At 43.7% G+C, this 19,606-nt stretch overlaps 2 protein-coding genes across 3 annotated transcripts in view; one reads left to right on the top strand and one right to left on the bottom strand.

The window, feature by feature from the left end:
- The window catches only part of SLC7A6 (solute carrier family 7 member 6), a 43,762-nt gene extending 35,006 nt beyond the window's left edge, over positions 1–8,756 (top strand). Inside the window, exons 6-10 of the mRNA XM_066637090.1 lie at positions 1,394–1,497; positions 2,673–2,769; positions 3,374–3,523; positions 3,766–3,949; positions 6,339–8,756. Of these exons, the coding sequence (XP_066493187.1) occupies positions 1,394–1,497; positions 2,673–2,769; positions 3,374–3,523; positions 3,766–3,949; positions 6,339–6,430 (627 nt within the window). The 3' untranslated portion in view covers positions 6,431–8,756. The remainder of the gene's footprint in view (positions 1–1,393; positions 1,498–2,672; positions 2,770–3,373; positions 3,524–3,765; positions 3,950–6,338) is intronic.
- A 1,606-nt stretch (positions 8,757–10,362) lies between these two features.
- On the bottom strand, positions 10,363–19,424 carry SLC7A6OS (solute carrier family 7 member 6 opposite strand). 2 transcript variants are annotated; one of them, XM_066637541.1, is made up of 5 exons: positions 19,209–19,424; positions 17,934–18,302; positions 12,488–12,691; positions 11,119–11,236; positions 10,363–10,847 (listed from the first exon to the last, which is right to left on the bottom strand). In XM_066637541.1, exons 1-5 carry the CDS (start codon positions 19,380–19,382, stop codon positions 10,723–10,725), a joined length of 990 nt encoding a protein of 329 aa, XP_066493638.1. In that variant the 5' UTR covers positions 19,383–19,424; the 3' UTR covers positions 10,363–10,722. The 2 variants fall into 2 exon arrangements, with proteins under 2 accessions (XP_066493638.1, XP_066493639.1); XM_066637542.1 differs by lacking the exon at positions 19,209–19,424 and adding an exon at positions 19,043–19,165.
- Between the last annotated feature and the right edge of the window lie 182 nt (positions 19,425–19,606).

Raw genomic sequence — 19,606 nt, 5'->3', positions numbered from 1 at the left:
TATATTCGAGGGAGTGCAACCAAGAGCTTGATCCTGTGTATGTCTACTCAGAAGTAAGCCCCATTATAGTAGTAATAGTAACTTTATTGTCATTGTGCTTAAACCTTGGCAACCTTCAGTCTCGAAAGACTATGGTATCGCGCTCTGGATGGTGGTTCTGGCACAGCGTCTAGTGTGGCTGAAAAGGGTCTGACACAGCGTCTGTGTCATTGTGCTACAGCACAACAAAATTTATGCACCTTTGAGATTCAAGCATAAATATATATACTACAATTCCAACAATCTCACTCTACGCACTCACCCACACTATAGTCACCATAGTCACTGGGGCTTACTCCTAGGTAAATGTGCATAGGATTGTGGCCCAATGCCCTTACTTGCAACACAGGGAGAGTTGCAGGCAATCTGTGGCAAGGAAAAGGCTCTCTCAAGGACCCTTTTCAACCAGCCAGTCCTTCAGTTGGTGGCCTTGACAGACTCATGCTTTGCTCCCTTTGTACCGATTTGCCTGCCTGATGCCTTCTGGCTTCCTCACACTCATTCCACAGCTCCCACCTGCACAGAGCTCCTCCAGGCTTCTCTGGCTGCCCAGTCAGCGTGCGTGCGGCAGGCAACAGCCATTCGGCAGCAGGCGTGAGCAGGAAGTGGCTGCTTCTGGCTGCTTCTTAAAGCATGAGACGCAAAGCAGTTGCAATGAGCCCCTTCGCTGGCTGCTCATTTTACGTGTGCTGCTGCGCGAGGCTCAAAGCAGCCGCTTCTCCTGCACAGCTGCTGTCTGCCTCCTCTGGCCCAGCAGTTGAAAACCGCTGATCTACAGCAATACCTCAGGTAGCATGGGAGATAACTTTCTCAAAAGTCGAGTGCTTCATGAAACAGCACTATTGGAGACATCGTTGACCTAACAGGCAGGAAATGGGTACCAATTGGTATTTTTAAAATTATTTGGAGCAGGGTGTGTTCTAGAAAAGGCCTTTAATCTTGTTGATGCATCTTTTATGTTGAACATGTTTTTTAAATATCTGATTTTCTTTACAGAAGCTATTTACTGTCTGTGTTGCTCTTGGAGCCAGTCCTGCTTTATTATACTAGTGTAATTGATGACTCCGTCTGTTGTCTGTGCAAAACAGAGAAATGATATCCATTTAGCAATCTAGTTGATGCCAGCTTTGCTCAATGGACAGTAATTCAAAACTGAACTGATTTCTGAAATTCAGTTTGACTGGAGCTGAACTCAAGAGCCATCACTGGCTAGTGGTGTTTATCAAGTTTTCCTTGATATTACTGATCTGCCTGCTTCTTGAATGCTGGCATTTCACAGTGACATCTTTCTTTGTGCTTGAATTCACATTCAGTGCATTTTTATTTTCTTCCCCTTTGTTCCTTCTTTAATTAGACATTTGCTGAGCAGGTGTTTGGTATATTCAGCTGGACGGTTCCAATCGCTGTTGCCTTCTCTTGTTTTGGGGGACTCAATGCTTCTATTTTAGCATCATCTAGGTAATGTAATTATCATTTTTATCTTAACCAGGCTGCATGTCTGCCCGAGGTGGGGTAGAGGGAATTAAAATTCTGTGCTCACTGTAACTTGCATGTTTTTTTCTAAAACATTTATATCTCTCCTTTTTCCAAGACGACATACATCTAAAAATTAAAATAAAACCAATAGCAGCAAACCCAACTAACAAAATTAAACCAGAAGGCAGAGCTAACAGTTGCACACAACTTACACATTTGGTGTTTCAACAGATTTATTCAAGAAACGAACTTACTGTGCACAGATTGTCATGAACTAGTTTGGATCCAAAACTCCACACAGTTTTGAGGTCACCGTGAGTCCACTGTTTTTCCCCTCACTTGCTGAAACAGGATTTATACCTATCCTTCTGCGCACATTAAGCTCGCTATCTACTCTGTACAGGTTCCTTTTTTAATGGAAGTTCAAAAGCTCAGTGTTGGGGCATTTGGATTCTTCAAAACTATTTTGCATAGAATTTTAGAAAACAAGGGAGGAGAGAGCGGGTGTTTGATGGAAGAACCGAGAAGACAGCACTATGTCCAGAAAATAGATTTACGGCCCTTTCCTTTTTGGGAAGGAAGATCTATTTGGTTTCCAGGCTTACAGTAAACCTTTCCATGAAATTATCCCCTCATCCAACAAAGCAAAGGCTTAATGAAGTCTTGTACATCATTTGGCTACCCATATATTTACAATATAATTACAATAAGGTAAATGATGTCAGATTCCATGATGCAAGATATCTTCAAAGATGTGCAGAAACTTATAATCCTCATGGACTGAATATATTGATGGCATAGTTAAGGGGAGCCAGGGAGTCAATTGCCCCAGATGCCATGCCTGGGGGGTGCCTTTTGAAGACCTTCTGAGGCCTGGGTAGTCAGTGCACGGCCTTCCCAACCCTAAGGAAGAAGACTGGCTGGAGGCCTTAAAAAGGCACTTTCAGTTTTGGGCAAAAACTGGAAATGCCTTTCTAAGGCCTTCTGAGGTGGGGGGGTATATTAAAAGTTTTGTGCCCCCAGGTGCCAGATGGCATAGCTACGCCAATGGACTATATTACTTCTGGTCAGACAAGTTCAGCCATGTCTGTTGCATAAAGTAAAAATCTTCAAAATGAGCATAATTTAACTGTACAATCCATAACTTTTCTTTCCAGGCTATTCTTTGTAGGATCCCGGGAAGGTCATCTTCCTGACCTCTTGTCTATGATCCACATAGGTAGATTTACACCAGTGCCAGCACTTCTCTTCAATGTAAGTAAACTGCTGTGCGCTTTCTCTTGAAGAAAAAAAAAATCTATATTTCTACCTGTAAATGTTCCACACCACAAAACCTATTTTATGGCGGCTGCGGAACACCGTTGAGTTATGCCTTTTGCACTTTGTAAATATTGGATGAAATATAAACATGCTGCCTTCTCCACTACCCTTCATGTGAAGGCAGAACTGGTAGCACTTACATTTGTAATTCACCCTGTAAGCAAAAGATAAAATTTTATAAACTTCAATAACCTCTTGTGTGTTTAACCCTTTGATATGAAATAACAATTCAAATTCCATACAAATTGAAGTATCAATTCAAATGGCAAATGCTTCTATGAGAAATTTGGCCTTCAGACTTCCAGGTGATGAATAGCTTGCAATTGTGAAATAGCCAGTGGAAGTGTTGTTTGCAAGCTATTTCTGGCAGTACCACTGCTCTCAGTCAGATTGAAGGATCACATTATGATGTAGGAAAGTAGATCCTCTCTAGTTCATTTCCATCCCAGAAGAGGCTACTTTAGTAAAAAGGAGTAAGTAGTACCGGTAACAAAAGTGTCTTCACTAAGTTTTCCATGGCATACATCTTTCTCAACAGTGTACTATGAGTCTCATTTACTTGACTGTAGAAGATGTCTTCCAGCTTATTAACTACTTCAGCTTCAGCTATTGGTTTTTTGTGGGGCTATCAATTGCTGGTCAGCTCTACCTCCGTTGGAAGGAACCAGATCGGCGCAGACCTCTCAAGGTGAGAACTGTAACCTATTCATCTTCTCATTTTATATAGGTTCAGTGCAGTTTAGAAATGTTTCACTTCAGGTCTCTGCTGCAATTATTGGAGCCATCACCTGTGAAGGTGTTCATCTTTCTAAATCTATCAGAAGTGCTTTGGGTATAGGAAAATTGAAGCTTAGTGACCATGAGAAGCTTGATTTTGAATTTGATTTGCCATTCACATTACTTATTCGGTGTATGTATTTCCTCTTACAGCTGAGCCTCTTTTTCCCCATAGTCTTCTGTATGTGCTCAGTATTTCTGGTGGTTGTGCCACTCTATGGCGATACCATTAATTCCTTGATTGGCATCAGCATTGCACTCTCTGGGATTCCAGTTTACTTCATGGGAGTCTACTTGCCTGCTTCCAGAAGACCTCCCTTTGTCAGTACAGTTTTAGGTAAGAGAAGATTCTGTTGGGTGTGTCTTTTTGTTTTCAAATTCTTCAGTTAATGAGGGAAAAATAGAATCATTCTAGATGACATATTAGCCAGGTGATGGCTATTCCTGAAAAGGTAAGAAGCATAGTTGCATTTTTTCCTTTATGAATCTATGCAGTAAACATGAATGCGTTGTAGGGGCATTTCTGACATAGTATTTTGCCAAAGAGGTAAAATTGTGTAATAAGTATGGCTGGTGTTCTGATATAGCTGTGTATGAAGTCAGCTTTTGGCCTCTGCCACCTGTGCTGTGGCTGAGGACATCTGCATCACTCACAGTTTGAAGGGCCTGATGATAACATAATGTTGGGGCACCACTGGATCGGTGTTGGCTGATCTGGGGAGTTGAGATCCTGGGATTGAGAGGCTGAGTGGGGCTAGAGGACTGGTATTGGTTCTGAAGAGAAAGTAGGAAAGGAGACGTCAGGCGAGCTAGGCTGGAGTGGGAAAAGTAAAACAGAATGTCTAAGTATCAGAGAAAGAAGGAATTGCGGGCAGAAAAGTAGAAGTAATTCATGGTGAAGACAGACTTCACTCTGCATTGATAAATGTGCTAGAGCAGGGGTGTCAAACTCGTTTTATATCGAGGGGCAAATAGCATTAATGATGGTTGCTGAGGGCTGGAAGTGATGTCATTAGGCAGGAAATGATGTCATTAAACAGGTCATAACAAAAAATAAGCCCCTGGGGGCTGGGGATAAGAATAGGCCCTCAGTTTGGCTGTACTTGTCGTAAGAGGCGACTAAACAGCCACCGGGTAGATGGGACTCGTCAGCCTGGGAAGGCAGCTCATCTGAGAGAAGGAAAACTCTGATCCCAAACCTCCACTGCCTTGTGGCTACATCCAGTTATGGAAAAGGCTTCAGGAGTCAACCTCGAGGCAAAATCCAGAGCCGGAGTCCCTGAGGCAGTTCATGGCTGAACACAGTCACATTCTGGCAACTCCTGCGACGCCACTGGAACCAACCGTATTGGCCTCTGCCTTTCCATTGGATCATTTCAGTGACGTGGAGAGGGGGGATTTGCTGCATGGGTAACAGCATATCCTCCATACCTACTTTACCCAGGCTTCGCGCACTGGAGAGGACACTCTGTTCCAGAACCACCATTCAGAGTGTCACACCATAGTCTTCCGAGACTGAAGGATGCCAATAACAACAAAAAATAAGCACTTTTTCTTTGTGGGCTGCCCTTTCAGAAGTAACACCTCAGCACTGTTCAGCAGATGACAGCCTGAGGACCAGATAAAAAGCTTCCGCAGGCCACATCCGGCCCCCAGGCCTTATGTTTGATATCCTTGTGCTAGAGCCTTGGACAGCATAGATACAGGCCAGCCAGGACAGGGAGAGGACCTCTGCTTAAGGGGGCAGGATGAGCATCTAGGTCAGGGATGCCCAAACTTTTTGGCAGGAGGGCCACATCATCTCTCTGACACAGTGTCGGGGGCCAGGGAAAATTAATTTTTGTTTTAAATTTGAATAAATTTACATAAATGAATATATTAGAGATGTAACATATATATGAAAGTCTTGCAATAGCTCAAGACCTATAAAAGGCCTTGCACAAAGCAAGGCTGGCCTTTCCTTCGCTGCTGCATCACAGAAACAGCAGGCAGTGGAGCAAGCCCTTGGCCCGCAGCTCACGTGAGAGGTTGAACAGTCACCCTCCTGCTGAGTCGCTCTCCTGCTGAGAGCGGTTGCATCAGTGCAGTTTCCAGCAAGTCTCCAAGGGCCAGAGGCTCATTGGAGACTGGGGGCTCTCATGAGTTAGATTGGGGGTCCCTGAGGGCTGTAAATGGCGCCCATGCCAGGGTTTGGGCACCCCTGATCTCGGTGGATGAGAACCAGTGCAACAACTGGTCTCTCCAAGGAGATGGACTCTGGCTACTGATGTAATACACCTGAAGACCTGGCAGGGGGAATTCTCATGTACAGGCCTCCTTATGTGTAGACTGTAAAAAAACAAAAACAAAATCCCAAACTCAACTTCTAGAATAAATCTAGGGTTCTACCCTAACCCTTTTCTTGGTATGTTTTCTGTATGGAGAAATTTTTCTTCTGCTTCACATTCTGCATCTCTTGTATGTAATTCTGAATTGTTTGGATGAGGCACAGTTAATATTAATCTGTTTTCAATTTCAATTTCAAAAATTAAACAACATAATTATGGAACCAAAGCAAAGTCTCTCACTGCTTGGTTGGCTGGAAACACAGAAGAAATAGACCTGTATTTCTTGGAAAATAGATTTCATCATTGTTGCCACTCTCAGTTCAGCTTTGTTAAGTGGCTGCTATTGGACTGGTGTTACTTCAGTGGTTGCTTTGTAATTTTGTTGTACCTCTTTTGCAGGTGCTGTCACTCGAGCCACTCAACTTATTTGCTACTGTGTTCTGACAGAAATGGATACTTTTGAAGGAAAACTTGAGACCAAGTCTAAGTAAAGAGGAAAAATTGACTAACCAGGTGAACTGGCTGCCCAAGAGACAGTGGTCACGCAGAAAGTGGCACTGGAGTTTGGTATTCTTAGTAAACTGGAATTCTGGACAGATCATACTGTGTCATGATCTAGGGGTCTGGTGTTGGTTTTGTATGTGTGTTAAACTGTGTTTGAAAAGCCAGCCTTCTCAGGCATAGAATTCATCATGATTCTCATCTAAAAATCAGGAATGTTTCTAGGAAATGAAACCAAGTGTCTTCATCAGGGATCGCAAAATCAAGTTAAACTGACTTCAGTAAAGTAGGTGGCAACCAATTTTTTTACAATTTTCAAGATACTTGAGTTTAAAAGAAAACAAGTCCTCCAACCTCAGTCATTCATGTGAAGTACATTATCTGGAACCTTTATGGACTGATGTCTGTGACAAAGTTGATTTTGGCTTGAAGACTCTACTGCCTTTTCAGCTATAGGAATGAAGTCACTTCTTCTCTACGCATAGTACGCTGGGTGGCAATGTAATCCACCTGAAGACCTGGCAGGGGGAATTCTCGTGTGCAGGCCTCCTTGTGTGTGGACTGTTAAAAAAACAAAAACAAAAAACCCCAAACTCAACTTCTAGAATAAATCTAGGGTTCTACCCTAACCCTTTTCTTGGTATGTTTTCTACATGGAGAAATTGTTTTTCTTCTGCTTCACATTCTGCATCTCTTGTAAGTAATTCTGAATTGTTTGGATGAGGCACAATTAATGTTAATCTGTTTTCAATTTGAAAAATTAAACATAATTATGGAACCAAAGCAAAGCCTCTCACTGCTTGGTTGGCTGGAAACACAGAAGAAATAGACCTATATTTCTTGGAAAATAGAATTCATCACTGCTGCCACTCTCAGTTCAGCTTTAAGTGACTGCTATTGGACTGGTGTTAGAAAACTGTAGTTTTCTCAAAGATATCAAGAGATTCAAATATTTTCCTCACTTGCATAGTGCATCTTGGGGAAGCTAAATTGGGAAAAGGTTTTAATGTACATAAGATCTGAATGGGAAACATACTTAACGGCTCCAGCTTATGTACCCACTTACAAAAATCTGCTAATTCCAGTCGTGGGACTGCAAAACAGCTTTGCTGTATAAAGCCCTTAAAATTAGATTTTAACAGTTGGGAATATATGTTCAGCTGGTTGGCCAATGTCTGTTCTGAGACTATCAGCATTTTCAAGTATTCACTTCAAACCAAGTCAATGTGCATGCATTATTTTGTTGGTTCAATCTGAGCTACCCAAATCACAATTAGCCAGTTTCTGCTTCAGTGCAAAAGTTGAATTTTGAATAACCTGTTTAATAAAAATGGAAGCTTTGTTCATGTGAAGAAGTGCAAGCGATAACTTTAGAGCATAAGTTTCCCCGTGCCTCCCTCAGGTTATGGTGGCGGCAACAGTTCTGTCTGCTGAGAAATACTATGGTCACTGAAGCAGTGGGGCCAGGCTCTTTTGACTGTTGTCACTGATGCTGCCAGTCTAGGGAAATAACATTGTGGTCCGAGAAGCTGACACACCCCTTGTCATCTGTGCCATCTTGTCCTTATTCTGAAGTCAGATTATCTTTAAGGAGGTAATGGGTCATCCTGGGAAGAAAAGGATGTCCCTTTTCCTGCTGCCTTCATATGTGGAGCCAATCAAACTGACAGCAGTTTCTTAGTGTTCATAAAAATGTTTGTGTTGAGGCAAAAACCAAAGGGTTTAATGTATAAGAGGCTTCTCTTTCCATGCATGGTTTATAGTCACTGTTTACAAGAGTAGCTGAGTTAGCCCTGTGAGTATATACTTGTTTCGAATAGGTTTATCCCAAGACTTGTCGTGGTTCGCTAGATATGTTTAAACATGGCAGTGCACAGCCCTGCAAGAGGGCAGCTCCAAGGTTGATGCTTGGGGACTAAATTAAAATATCCCATTCCTTGCTCAGTCACAAGGACATGCAGTTGTATAATAAGGCTTGAACTATTCTGTCCTACAGGGTGTTGTGTCTGGTTTTTACACTATTCTGGTTGTGGAAAATGGATTTATAATCAGATTACTCTCTCTCAACATCACTCTGGTGGTGGTTTTTTTAAACTATGGAAAGGTAAAGTCTTATTTTGTTTATATTCCCAACTTATTTAACTGATCCTCATTTAAAAATATTTCTACCAATTCTAGAATAGGTGGAAATGAGACAATGGATTCCATAAGCAGAATACCTCTTGTTGTGTGCCACAACTGTCACTTGTGGATATGTGTTGATTCTGTTCTAATGTAAACTGGCCATTATCATTTGAAGGACAATAAAAAGGTGACTTGTGGGAATAAAATCCTCAAACTATTTCCTCTTCTGTTTGTAATAGTGGCATTCATGTTTGTGTACTTCCCTCTAGATCAGTGTTTCTTAAACTGTGCGTCGGGACCCCCTAGGTGGTTCCCCATTCATTTTAACATATTAGACTTGTTTCTACCATGGTATGCTACTGCATTTGGGGAAATGTTACAGATCTGTACTTTTAATAGGCTACTACGTATATGCTTTTCACAATGATAGCAAATGGAACTTATTCTTGGGTAAGTGGGAAGGATTGCAGCCTTCGATTGTTGAAATTTTCCTGCTTGATGATGTCATTTCTGGTCATGACATCACTTCTGGAGGGTCCTGACAGATTCTCATCTAAAAAGTGGGCCCTAGTGCTAAAAGTCTGAGAACCACTGCTCTAGATTGCACTCCACTGTTAAAATAAACTATTTTGTGATCAAGGGCTACTTTGGATAGCTCTTGATGTATCTGAGTGTAAGAATGGCTACTTTTTTAATACAACTTCAATGTGTTCAGGAACTTTGTGTCTGGTGCGAAAAAATGAAACATCCACTATGTAGGAATGACTGTTTAGTCTTAAGTACCCACACCAGCTGTATCTCACACACATACGAGTAGTAAACTGGAAAAGAAATACCAGCTGGTAGGGGGTAGTAGTGACACTGTATTTCAATCACTGAGGCCTATAAAAAGGACAGCAACAGTGCTGTCAAGTGCAACTTCACCATGCAAGTAAGGGCAGATAGACTGCACTGAGCAGTTCTCTCTGTACTGCTTTCCTACTGGATTCAACTTCTGCATGTTTATCCACACTAGTGATTTGCTTTGGCTTTCATCTAACCTTGCCCAGTCATCCACTTCTTCTCTTGCCTTTCCATGATTTCTAGGAAGTGCCCTAACCTTTTTTATTCTACCCCTTTTTGTCTTCAATCTTAAAACTACTTTTTTTACTGCTTAGCCTGGCTGGTCTGGCCTAATTCACTAAGAAAGGAGCTAGTTAACCGGACCACTCATCTTACTGTCAAGTGCTATGTAAGAGAACCCCCCACCTGCTATTCTGGGAACAAGTCCTTAAACCATTTTTGCTCAACAGTGCATATCTGCAACAGGGGCCAAATGTGTACACTTGTGGGCCAAGCAGAAAAGGGTTAAGGTGGCCCATGTGGCTCATCCCTAGGGTTGGCTGGTGGCTACTCTTGTTTCACAGGTGAAACATGGGACAATGCAGATATAGTAATTGCATAGTAGCAGCTCTTTCAGATGCAGCTGCCTTCTTTCTAGCTTAATATTGTCTACAGTGATTGGCCAGGATTCTCTAGAATTGTGACAGAAGGTCTTGCCCCTTGCCTGAAGGTGTAAGGGACTGAACCTGGGGCCTTCCATTTGCAAAGCAAATTTGATATCCCTATCTGCTTCCCCCTCACCTTTAAACTGCTGCTACCAGGAGAGAGAGAAACACATCACAAAATTCCATGAAGGCTACCAGTTACTCCATATAGTCCAAAACAGGTAAGGTGGATTTCTGAAAGGGTCACCCTAACAACAATCCAACTGCATAAAATATCAAAAACCAAGAGCCAGATAAGGGGGGGGGGGAAATCTTGTGAAGTACTACTTTTTATTTATCCAAGTTCAAGAACTGCATATGTGGCAATCCTTAATACTAAAGTGCACAGAGACAGTAAAAAATCAACACTGTACAAAAAAATGTTCTCATTTTAGTCCAAAGTGGAAGAGCTATGCACAGCAGAAGCAGGCTTTGCAAACAGTTGCTCAGGGCCTCCACCTGTTTCTTAAAGACTTCCACTTCCTCTTGAGACTCAGCAGCATTGTGCCTACTTCCATAAGCAAGACATACCCCACACAGCAAAAATAACCTCAGTGGTATGATGCCATGAACTTTAAGGCCATAGTAAACAATCACAGAACACATCTTCTAGGCTCTAAAGCTTCAATACACTACTCAGAATCTAGCTCTTGGAAGCCATCATAGTCAAACTCCTGTAGAACATCAGATTGGTATTTGTCCCACGTTCTCCTTATATAGCCACTGTCTTCATCACTGAAGCTCCCATTCTCTGATTCTAGAAGAAACAAATATAAATTCAGAACTGCCCATGAAAGATCTGTTTCCTAATTATGACAGCAATTACTCTTGGCACTGGGATCACTGATTTCCAGCATAAAGGAGAAGTGACAGACAACTTATAACTACATATTCAGTCGATCAAGTTTGTTCTTCCTCCTGGCCCATGGCTACTTTCTTTGGGGTAAAGATTTGGTGGGCTAGATCTGGGCCTAGCTAAGGGGTGACATTTGTTAATGCTAACGTGACAGCGCCAACTTGCATCTTACCATCATCTTCCTCAGGAAGAAACTCCTCTTCGTCTGGATAGTCGTTGCGCCAGTTATTCTCATTGTTCTCATCATCCTCATCTTCATATATTTCTTCAGAGATGAAATCTTCATTCACCTGCACGGTAACAGCCAAATGCATTTTCAGAGGGGAGAGCTACTAAAGCAGTCTATTAACCGAGAAACTAGCTATTGCAAATAAGTATGATAAAAATGATAGGTTCTATATCTATTCAGGTCTCTTAGACTTGTTTAGCTCTACACAGGCTGCAATAAAGTCATAGTGAAAAAGGTTCCAATTGGTACAAAATGCAGCAATGAAGCTGCTGCTGGAAAGCTGCTGCCTGTCTTATGCTTGTACAAAACTAGCATTTCTCAATGGCCCTGGCTCTTAATAGGGTTCCAGGTCCCTCCTTTTAAAGCCCTACAGAGTTTGGGACCCAAGTATCTGAAGGATCGTGAACTTGTCTGCATGATCAGGTCAAGAATAGGGGACAATGCATGTCCCCTAATGAGATGCAGGTTTTGGTATATGTAGTCAGGCCATTTCTATAACTCTTTCCAGATTTTGGAACTCCTTGTGCAGGGAAACTCTGCCATCTCTCTGAATACGTTCCAATGATGTCAAAACCATGTGCATTTTACTATGCTTCTCTCAGTGCTGCTTACTGAACTTTTCTTTTGACTGCCCTAAAGCTTTAATCCTGTGTTACTGATTATTTGGTGGTGTGTTGACTGTGTGTTTATTATTGTACTCGACAATGTAAGTTAATCTATGTACCTTAGTGAGGTTAAAGATGTGGACTAGATTTACGTTATATAAATGAACAAACACAGCAAGGATGGCAAATAAGTAGGTAGGCAAAGACTAATTATAATTATCCTTAGTTGAATTTGCTGTGCTTAGTAAGGAAAAGATACATGGACAGCACATACTATGCATGTTTCCTCTGAAGTGTGAAATGTGTTCACTGAGGTTTCTTCCTAGGCAAGTATTGCAGTCTTAATTTGAAGCCAATGACAGACTTCCACACTGCTGCCCTGCTGCCGAAGGAGCCACCAAAGTGGCTTACAATGATAATAAATAAAATCACTAAAGATATAAAACAACGACAAAATTGAAGTCCGTAAAACACTGCACAAATACAATTAGCCAAACACCAGCTGAAATAAGTGGTTTTTCACTGGATGTTTGAAAGTGCCTAATGGCCAATATAGTTGGGTGTCACTACTGAGAATGCCCCACCCCTTTTTTTGGCAACTGAACCTCACCATGAGGTAGGATGCAGAGCAACTGTTTTTGATCAAGTACAAGCACATAGCAGCTTTTTCACTGCCCCCAATTTGGCATCACTTTCCATTTGCTCACCAGTTCACAGTCCTGTGCATAGGGTTGTACAGAGAGTATATTCTCAAGCCATCCTGGGGATGCCGTTTCCATGTAATAGATATCATAGACATAACTCTCTTCCTCTGCACTGTGCTCTGCTTCTTTGTTACTGTCAGTTACTGTTAAATGTTGACGAATCATTTCTACAGCATTGCAGAGAATTACGTCCGGATCATCAGATTTCTGTTTGGATTAAACAAGAAATGTCATGGATTCCATGTATTATGACAAAGAAAAACTTTCAAAATTACTAATTTAAAACCCTTCTACCAAGTTTGCATGAGATACCAGCAAACTAACGCAAAAATTTAAATCTCTGATTTACTCTCAGTAAACAGGAACAAACAAGGTAAGGAAAAAAAAATGAAGCTTGTTTGAAAACAGATGTAAAAAATAACTTTTACTTCTTTACAAATATCTTTTGACCTAACCAACCAGTAGGTTCCTTCTTGCCAAAAAGTTAATCTTGTCAATGAAAACTAACAATTAAGTCAAGAGATGAACTTTAACTTTTTTCATCATAAGAGTACTAACTTGTTATTTTTTGATGATAGAGACATTAAGATGACAAGTAAAAGGTATCCAGGGTACTTGATCATTTGGGTTATATTTCAAGTCACCATGAAAAGTATTTGTAAACAGAAAGTATGCAAGAGGTACAGAGTGACAAACTGTACCTCTTGCATTTCACTGTCTTTTAGGCTCCACTGCTTACAGCAAGTTGTTAAGATAGTCAGTTGTGATTAAGGCTGCAATCCTAACCACACTTTCCTGAGAGTAAGCCCCACTGAACAAAATAGGACTTGCTTCTGAGTAGACCTGGTTAGGATTGTGCCCTAAGTTGCATTGAAAAGAATACAAATCAAAGTGGTTGTGATGGATTTGTCTCATTGATTTCAATGGTGCTTAGTCAGGGCTAATTTTCTTAGGGCCCAGTCCTAACCAACTTTCCAGCACCTATGCAGAAATGCCAACAGGGTGTGAGCTGCATCCTGTGCTAAGGGGGCGGTCATGGAAGCGTCCTCAAGGAAAGGGAACATTTGTTCCCTTACCTTGGGGCTACCTTGCAGCTGCATTGGCCCTGGAAAATTGGATAACATGGGGTCCTTAAATAATAATAATAATAATAATAATAATAATAATAATAATAATAATAATAAAACTTTATTTCTATCCCACCCTTCTCCCCAAAGGGACCCAGGGCGGCTAACAACATATAAAACAGATTAAAACATAATTTCACAAACAGATAAAAACACATTAAAAAACACATTAGCAGAACCCATAAAAACAGTAGTCAGATAAAAGTCAGAATAAAAGAGCACAAAACAGCAGTACTTAGAGGAATCAAGCCTGTAAAAAGCAACTAAAAGATGTATAAAAGATGTTAAAAAGGCCATGAAGTCAGAAGGCTTGATTAAACAACAAGGTCTTCAGGCCTCGCTGAAAAGTCTCCAGAGAGGGAGCCATTCTCAAGACAAGGGGAAGGGAGTTCCACAACGTTGGTGCCACTACTGAGAAGGCCCTATTTCTTGCTGCCGCCCTACGTACCTCCTTAGGCGGCGGCACTTGTAAAAAGGCCTTCTCTGATGACCTGAGAGGACGAGCCGGATTGTACGGGAGTAGGCGATCTCTAAGATAGCCTGGCCCAGAGCAGTATAGGGCTTTAAAGGTCAAAACCAGCATCTTGAATGGGCCCGGAAACGAATGGGCAGCCAATGTAGCCCCCGGAGAAGCGGACTGACAGAGTCAAACCGCCTAGCTCCAGTGACCACACGGGCCGCCGCATTCTGCACTAATTGCAGTTTCCGAACCATCTTCAGGGGCAGCCCCACATAAAGCGCGTTACAATAATCTAACCTCGATGTCACCGTAGCATGGATCACCGTGGCCAGGTCTGCACGATCCAAGTACGGATGCAGCTGGCACACCAGCCGAAGCTGAGTGAAGGCCCCCCAAGCCACAGCCGCCACCTGGGAATCCAGGAGCAGCTGCGAGTCCAGAGTTAAATCACAACTCAATGTCACCCTTCCTATTTGTGTATATCTGATATGGGCTCTGAGCCAAGAAAACTTACGTTGTAATAAATTGTTGCGTCTAGATATGCCAAAAGGCTCTTTTTTCTAACCTGCAGTTCAGGGCCTGTGAGAGGGGGGTAATTTGTACCCGGGCCCAGGGTCAAAAAGGGGGCCCAGGAGCCAAAGGAGGGGACCCAGAAATTTCCTGGAGGCTGGCATTTTCCTATCTACTCAGACTTGTTGCCATCACAAGATGCTGGGGATAATACCATGAGCATGTGGCTGCAGCTACTGGCAAGCCATATATGCTGGGCCAAGGAATGCATACATGACACTCCTTAACACAATGTCAAATCTGGGAGGAAACTGGACTGCTACAGTAGCTCTTTAGCCTGTGGATCTGTTTACCATGAAGGACTGTATAGGAGCTCAGGGACACAGCTGCAAGACTACAGCTGCTGTAGAAGCAAGTTTTGGTGCACACAGGACACTTTTCATTCTAGTGTGAGCCTAAATACGATGCTAATTTTCTGCATGATTTTCTATATTTGAAAGATTTTAGAGAGACTTAGGAGTGTTTGGTATTACTGTATCTAGCTGCCGATGCCACATGGGTAGGTAGACCTAGGCTCCAAAGACTTTTCCAGCTGTCTCCACCCTCTCCTCCCCTCCCTGCCCCCATTTGGCTCACCTATCACCACCCTTGCCTGCTCTGTTTCACTCCTCCTCCTTTGCAAAGGGGCCCAAAAGAAACTTCGTACCCCCTGATAAAATTCCTCTCAGAGGCCCTGCTGCAGTTCAAAATAGCAAAACACATTGTTTTCCATATTTAGACTTGGAGGTTTTTTGCAACACAAGCTTTCCTGGCCCACAACCCATGTCATCAGAAATACACACAAATACTGCCACCTGCTGGTATCCAGTGGTGATCAAGGGTCAAAGTTCATAACTCACATGAAGTATTAAACTAAATCATCAGAGTGTCATGTATTTTGTCTGAACTTCCAGCTCCTCATGTGCCAGAACAGTGAGTGGAAGGAGAAAATGACCTTCTGCTGTTCGACTAATAGAAAGCCGCAGTGCATAAGGGGTAACATTACAATACAAACATGGAGCTTAATAAGGCAGAAACAGACATTAGGATAGCAACTCAAGTGCACTATAAGAAGGTTTTGAAAAGAGCTGAACAAAGTCAGAGTCCTGCTTTGAGCAGGAGACATTTTTTGCTCACAGAGGGGCACCTCTGGATTCAAGCCAGCAAATTTAAAATTGACTATCTTCCTTCTTCACTCAGGTCACCAAATCTCAGATGAAACTGAAATGTTTTCTGCAAGTTTCATTACAAATAATTGGCTCAGCCAGGGCTTGTGAATACCCAGTCACAACAAGAGAAAATTTCAACCAGTTTACAAAAGACTTCCCTGCCTGATCACCTGAAGGCAGGTTGTTTATTTACAATATATGTGTACAATAAGTCACATAAGCCCCAGTGATTGAAAAAGGCCATGGAGAATTAGAATACTTAACAACATAAGAACAGCCCCACTGGTTCAGGCCACAGGCCCATCTAGTCCAGCTTCCTGTATCTCACAGCAGCCCACCAAATGCCCCAGGGAGCACACCAGATAACAAGAGACCTCATCCTGGTGCCCTCCCTTGCATCTGGCATTCTGACATAGCCCATTTCTAAAATCAGGAGGTTGCGCATACACATCATGGCTTTCACCCCGTAATGGATTTTTCCTCCAGAAACTTGTCCAATCCCCTTTTAAAGGCGTCCAGGCCAGATGCCATCACCACATCCTGTGGCAAGGAGTTCCACAGACCAACCACACACTGAGTAAAGAAATATTTTCTCTTGTCTGTTCTAACTCTCCCAACACTCAATTTTAGTGGATGTCCCCTGGTTCTGGTGTTATGCGAGAGTGTAAAAAGCATCTCCCTATCCACTCTGTCCATCCCCTGCATAATTTTGTATGTCTCAATCATGTCCCCCCTCAGGCGTCTCTTTTCTAGGCTGAAAAAGCTCAAACGCTGTAGCCTTTCCTTATAAGGAAGGTGCCCCAGCCCTGTAATCATCTTAGTCGCTCTCTTTTGCACCTTTTCCATTTCCACTATGTCTTTTTTGAGATGCGGCGACCAGAACTGGACACAATACTCCAGGTGTGGCCTTACCATAGATTTGTACAACGGCATTATAATACTAGCCGTTTTGTTCTCAATACCCTTCCTAATGATCCCAAGCATAGAATTGGCCTTCTTCACTGCCGCCGCACATTGGGTCGACACTTTCATCGACCTGTCCACCACCACCCCAAGATCTCTCTCCTGATCTGTCACAGACAGCTCAGAACCCATCAGCCTATATCTAAAGTTTTGATTTTTTGCCCCAATGTGCAGTCCTTGGTTTCAATGGATTGCTTCCTTCCCATGCACTAGTTAATGGGACTTAATGAAAGTAATTCAAGCAGCAAGAAATAAAAAAGTAGTCAAAATCTGCTGCTTCTAAAATGCTGCTCATCCTGAAAATTTCAGGAGAAGGAAATGGTGATGAGAGATCAGTACAGGGGGGCCCCATATCTGCAGTTTCACTTATCCACAGATACAGGGAAACACCCTCACGCACCCATTTAGTAATTTAAAAGCTTACCACATGGTGAGTTTCTTCCTTAACCCATTTCTGCCCAGCCCACAGCTGTACACATTTGGTCCCTGTTGAGTATATGCAACATTGGGCAGAAGGCTTAAATTGAGTGCCGTAAGTCTATGGGCTCACAGTGTTTTCAAGTTGCTATCCAGCAGCCAGAACACTTAAAAAACCTTTTTAGTGTTTCCTGTTGACAGAAGTGGAGCTTGAGGGGTGGGGCGGCATGGTAAATGGCCCCTGCCCCTCAGAGCCATTCAGGGCAGTGATGGTACACTACCATCAATGTCCGAATGCCTCCGACTTATACAGCGCATTGCAAATCTAAGAACCAAGCCTTTACAGTATGACATAACACAGTAAAGAAAGCATGATTTGGATTAATATCATAATTGACAAAAATAATTTTAAATTTGATATTATAGTTTGGAAAATTATAATTTGGCACAGAAGTCTGAACTGACAAACTTTACCGGCTGGGCCGGTTGTCCCTAGAGATGGAATGTTTAGCAGACTGGCCATTCTAAATCACCTGTATATTTGGAATTTCAAGCCAGGACTTGTCTACTAAACTACGATTAGCTTAATTTTCAATTTGGTGTGAGGTCTGAAATTAACTGTTTTTCTGTGACTGCTATCAGTTGATTCCTGTGTTGGCAACCTTCAGTCTCGAAAGACTATGGTATCGCACTCTGAAAGGTGGTTCTGGAACAATCAGTTCATTACATTATCATAAACTGACTGCTCATGGCTCATTACCAACCTGCAAGCATGCAGCCGGCATATCAGCGTCTTTCTCTATGTCCTCTTGTACAATATCAAGCAACTGAAATTCTCCACGACAGTCCAACGTATCATGGCTTCCTTCCTGGGAAGTGTCTTTTTCTGCTCCAGAGGCCAATTTGCCTTGTTCTTTCGACTCTACCCCCTTTGCATCCAGAACATTTTCTCCATCAGTGAAATTTGGACGGTGACTGGCAACCAGGCGGTAACGGCTTTCCTGCCTGGTGGCCTGCTTGGAAGTGCGAAGGCCCTGAATCACCCTCTGGGCGCTTCCTAGAGAAGGTCGCAGTGACTGAGCTGCTTTGTCTTTGGTAATTGCTTCTTGAACATACTTTTGGACAGGCTCATCCTGAAAGAAAAGCAAAAAAGGTTCTGAGTTCAATTCATTCCTTAGAAGTTTCGTCTCTAAAACTAAACACAGCCACACACAAGTATGTCTACGGTTGCTGAGATCCTCGCTGCTGTGCAGACTAAACAACGCAAAAGAGAGACATGCAGGGCAGTGATTTACTCCCTTTTCATCTCAAGGCATACTGACAAGGTGCTCAAATGATCAAAGCACGCCATCCGTTTTTTGACATTTGACAAGGCACAGCGCACGGCCAGTGGGCGGCCTACATCTCCCAATGGCTCTGCTAATAAGCGACTCTCCCCAAATGTCCGTGGCGCACCACATGCCGTTACATGCTGGTTTGGGAGATAATAATAAATAAGATCTGAGAAGAATAGGAGGCAGATATACTGAAAGGTGTCCAGAAAGAGGCGGTGCCTCCATCCTTGGCCCCCCACGTGAAGAGGCCCGGCCACTAAAGCCAGCAGGGAGGCTCCACCGGCCCTTGGCTCAGGTTCAGTTGGCAGTCTATGGTGACATCACAGACATGGAACTCTCCACTGCGTTCCAACAGCACACGAGACCTGCACTCCCTCCAGCTTCCTCCCCCTCCAAGGACTGCTGTGCTGCGTCTGCCATGACCCGCTCCCTGCCAGCCTCTTGCGTGCCACCCGCAGTCACCTGTTCACCCCTTCCTGGGGGAGGCAGAGAGGCTGAGTGTGCGGGTTGACGGACTCTGGTGGGGGGCTCTGCCTCACCTGCCCTGGTGAGGAGGCTCCTTCTTGGCCCGCCCTGGGGAGGAGGGGGCTGTGCCTCAGCTGCCTTCCCCCACCGCACCCCGCCCTGTTGCTACGGCAACCACGCATCATCCCTGTCGGCCCGCGAGGCCCTTCAGAGCGGAGGAGGCCTCGGCGAGGCCCCCACCTCGGAGACGACGGTAGCCGCGAGCCTGAAGAGCGTCCTCTCCACCCCGCCCTCGCCGGCGCTGGCGGCGGGCTCCGGCTCGGTCCGGGGCCGCTTGCAGGCCAGCACCAGCGCTCCAGCCGGCACGGGGCCCCCGCGCTTCCGCTTCACGCGCAGCACCGCCGCGCGCTCCATGGTAACCGCAACAGGCCGCGGTGCCCGCAAAGGACGCCGGGACGGCGTGTCGCAAGCTCCGCCCCTCACTTTGGATTGGCGGCCTCCGGATGACATCACCGAGAAGGAGGAACAGTCGGATCGCTTTTCAACACGACGTCGGGCTCTTTGCGCTGCTCGGCGAAAGGGGCGGGGCTTCGTCACTGTTTCCCCTCCCTGCATATGGAGGAACCCGCCGCACACCG

Source organism: Tiliqua scincoides, chromosome 9 (assembly GCF_035046505.1).
Source record: "Tiliqua scincoides isolate rTilSci1 chromosome 9, rTilSci1.hap2, whole genome shotgun sequence".
Lineage (NCBI taxonomy): Eukaryota > Metazoa > Chordata > Lepidosauria > Squamata > Scincidae > Tiliqua > Tiliqua scincoides.
Note: the sequence above shows the minus strand (reverse complement) of the source record. Positions and strands in the feature narration are given on the sequence as shown.

Bases quoted from the DNA above. Each gene is read 5' to 3' on its own strand.
- SLC7A6OS (XM_066637541.1), bottom strand. From the start codon at position 19,382: ATGGAGCGCGCGGCGGTGCTGCGCGTGAAGCGGAAGCGCGGGGGCCCC. The intron at 12,692-17,933 runs GTTGGTAATGAG...TAATCCAAACAG, and splicing joins TGCCGGCTGCATGCTTGCAG to AAATCTGATGATCCGGACGT. The intron at 10,848-11,118 runs GTAAGATGCAAG...TGTTTCTTCTAG, and splicing joins TCTTCCTGAGGAAGATGATG to AATCAGAGAATGGGAGCTTC.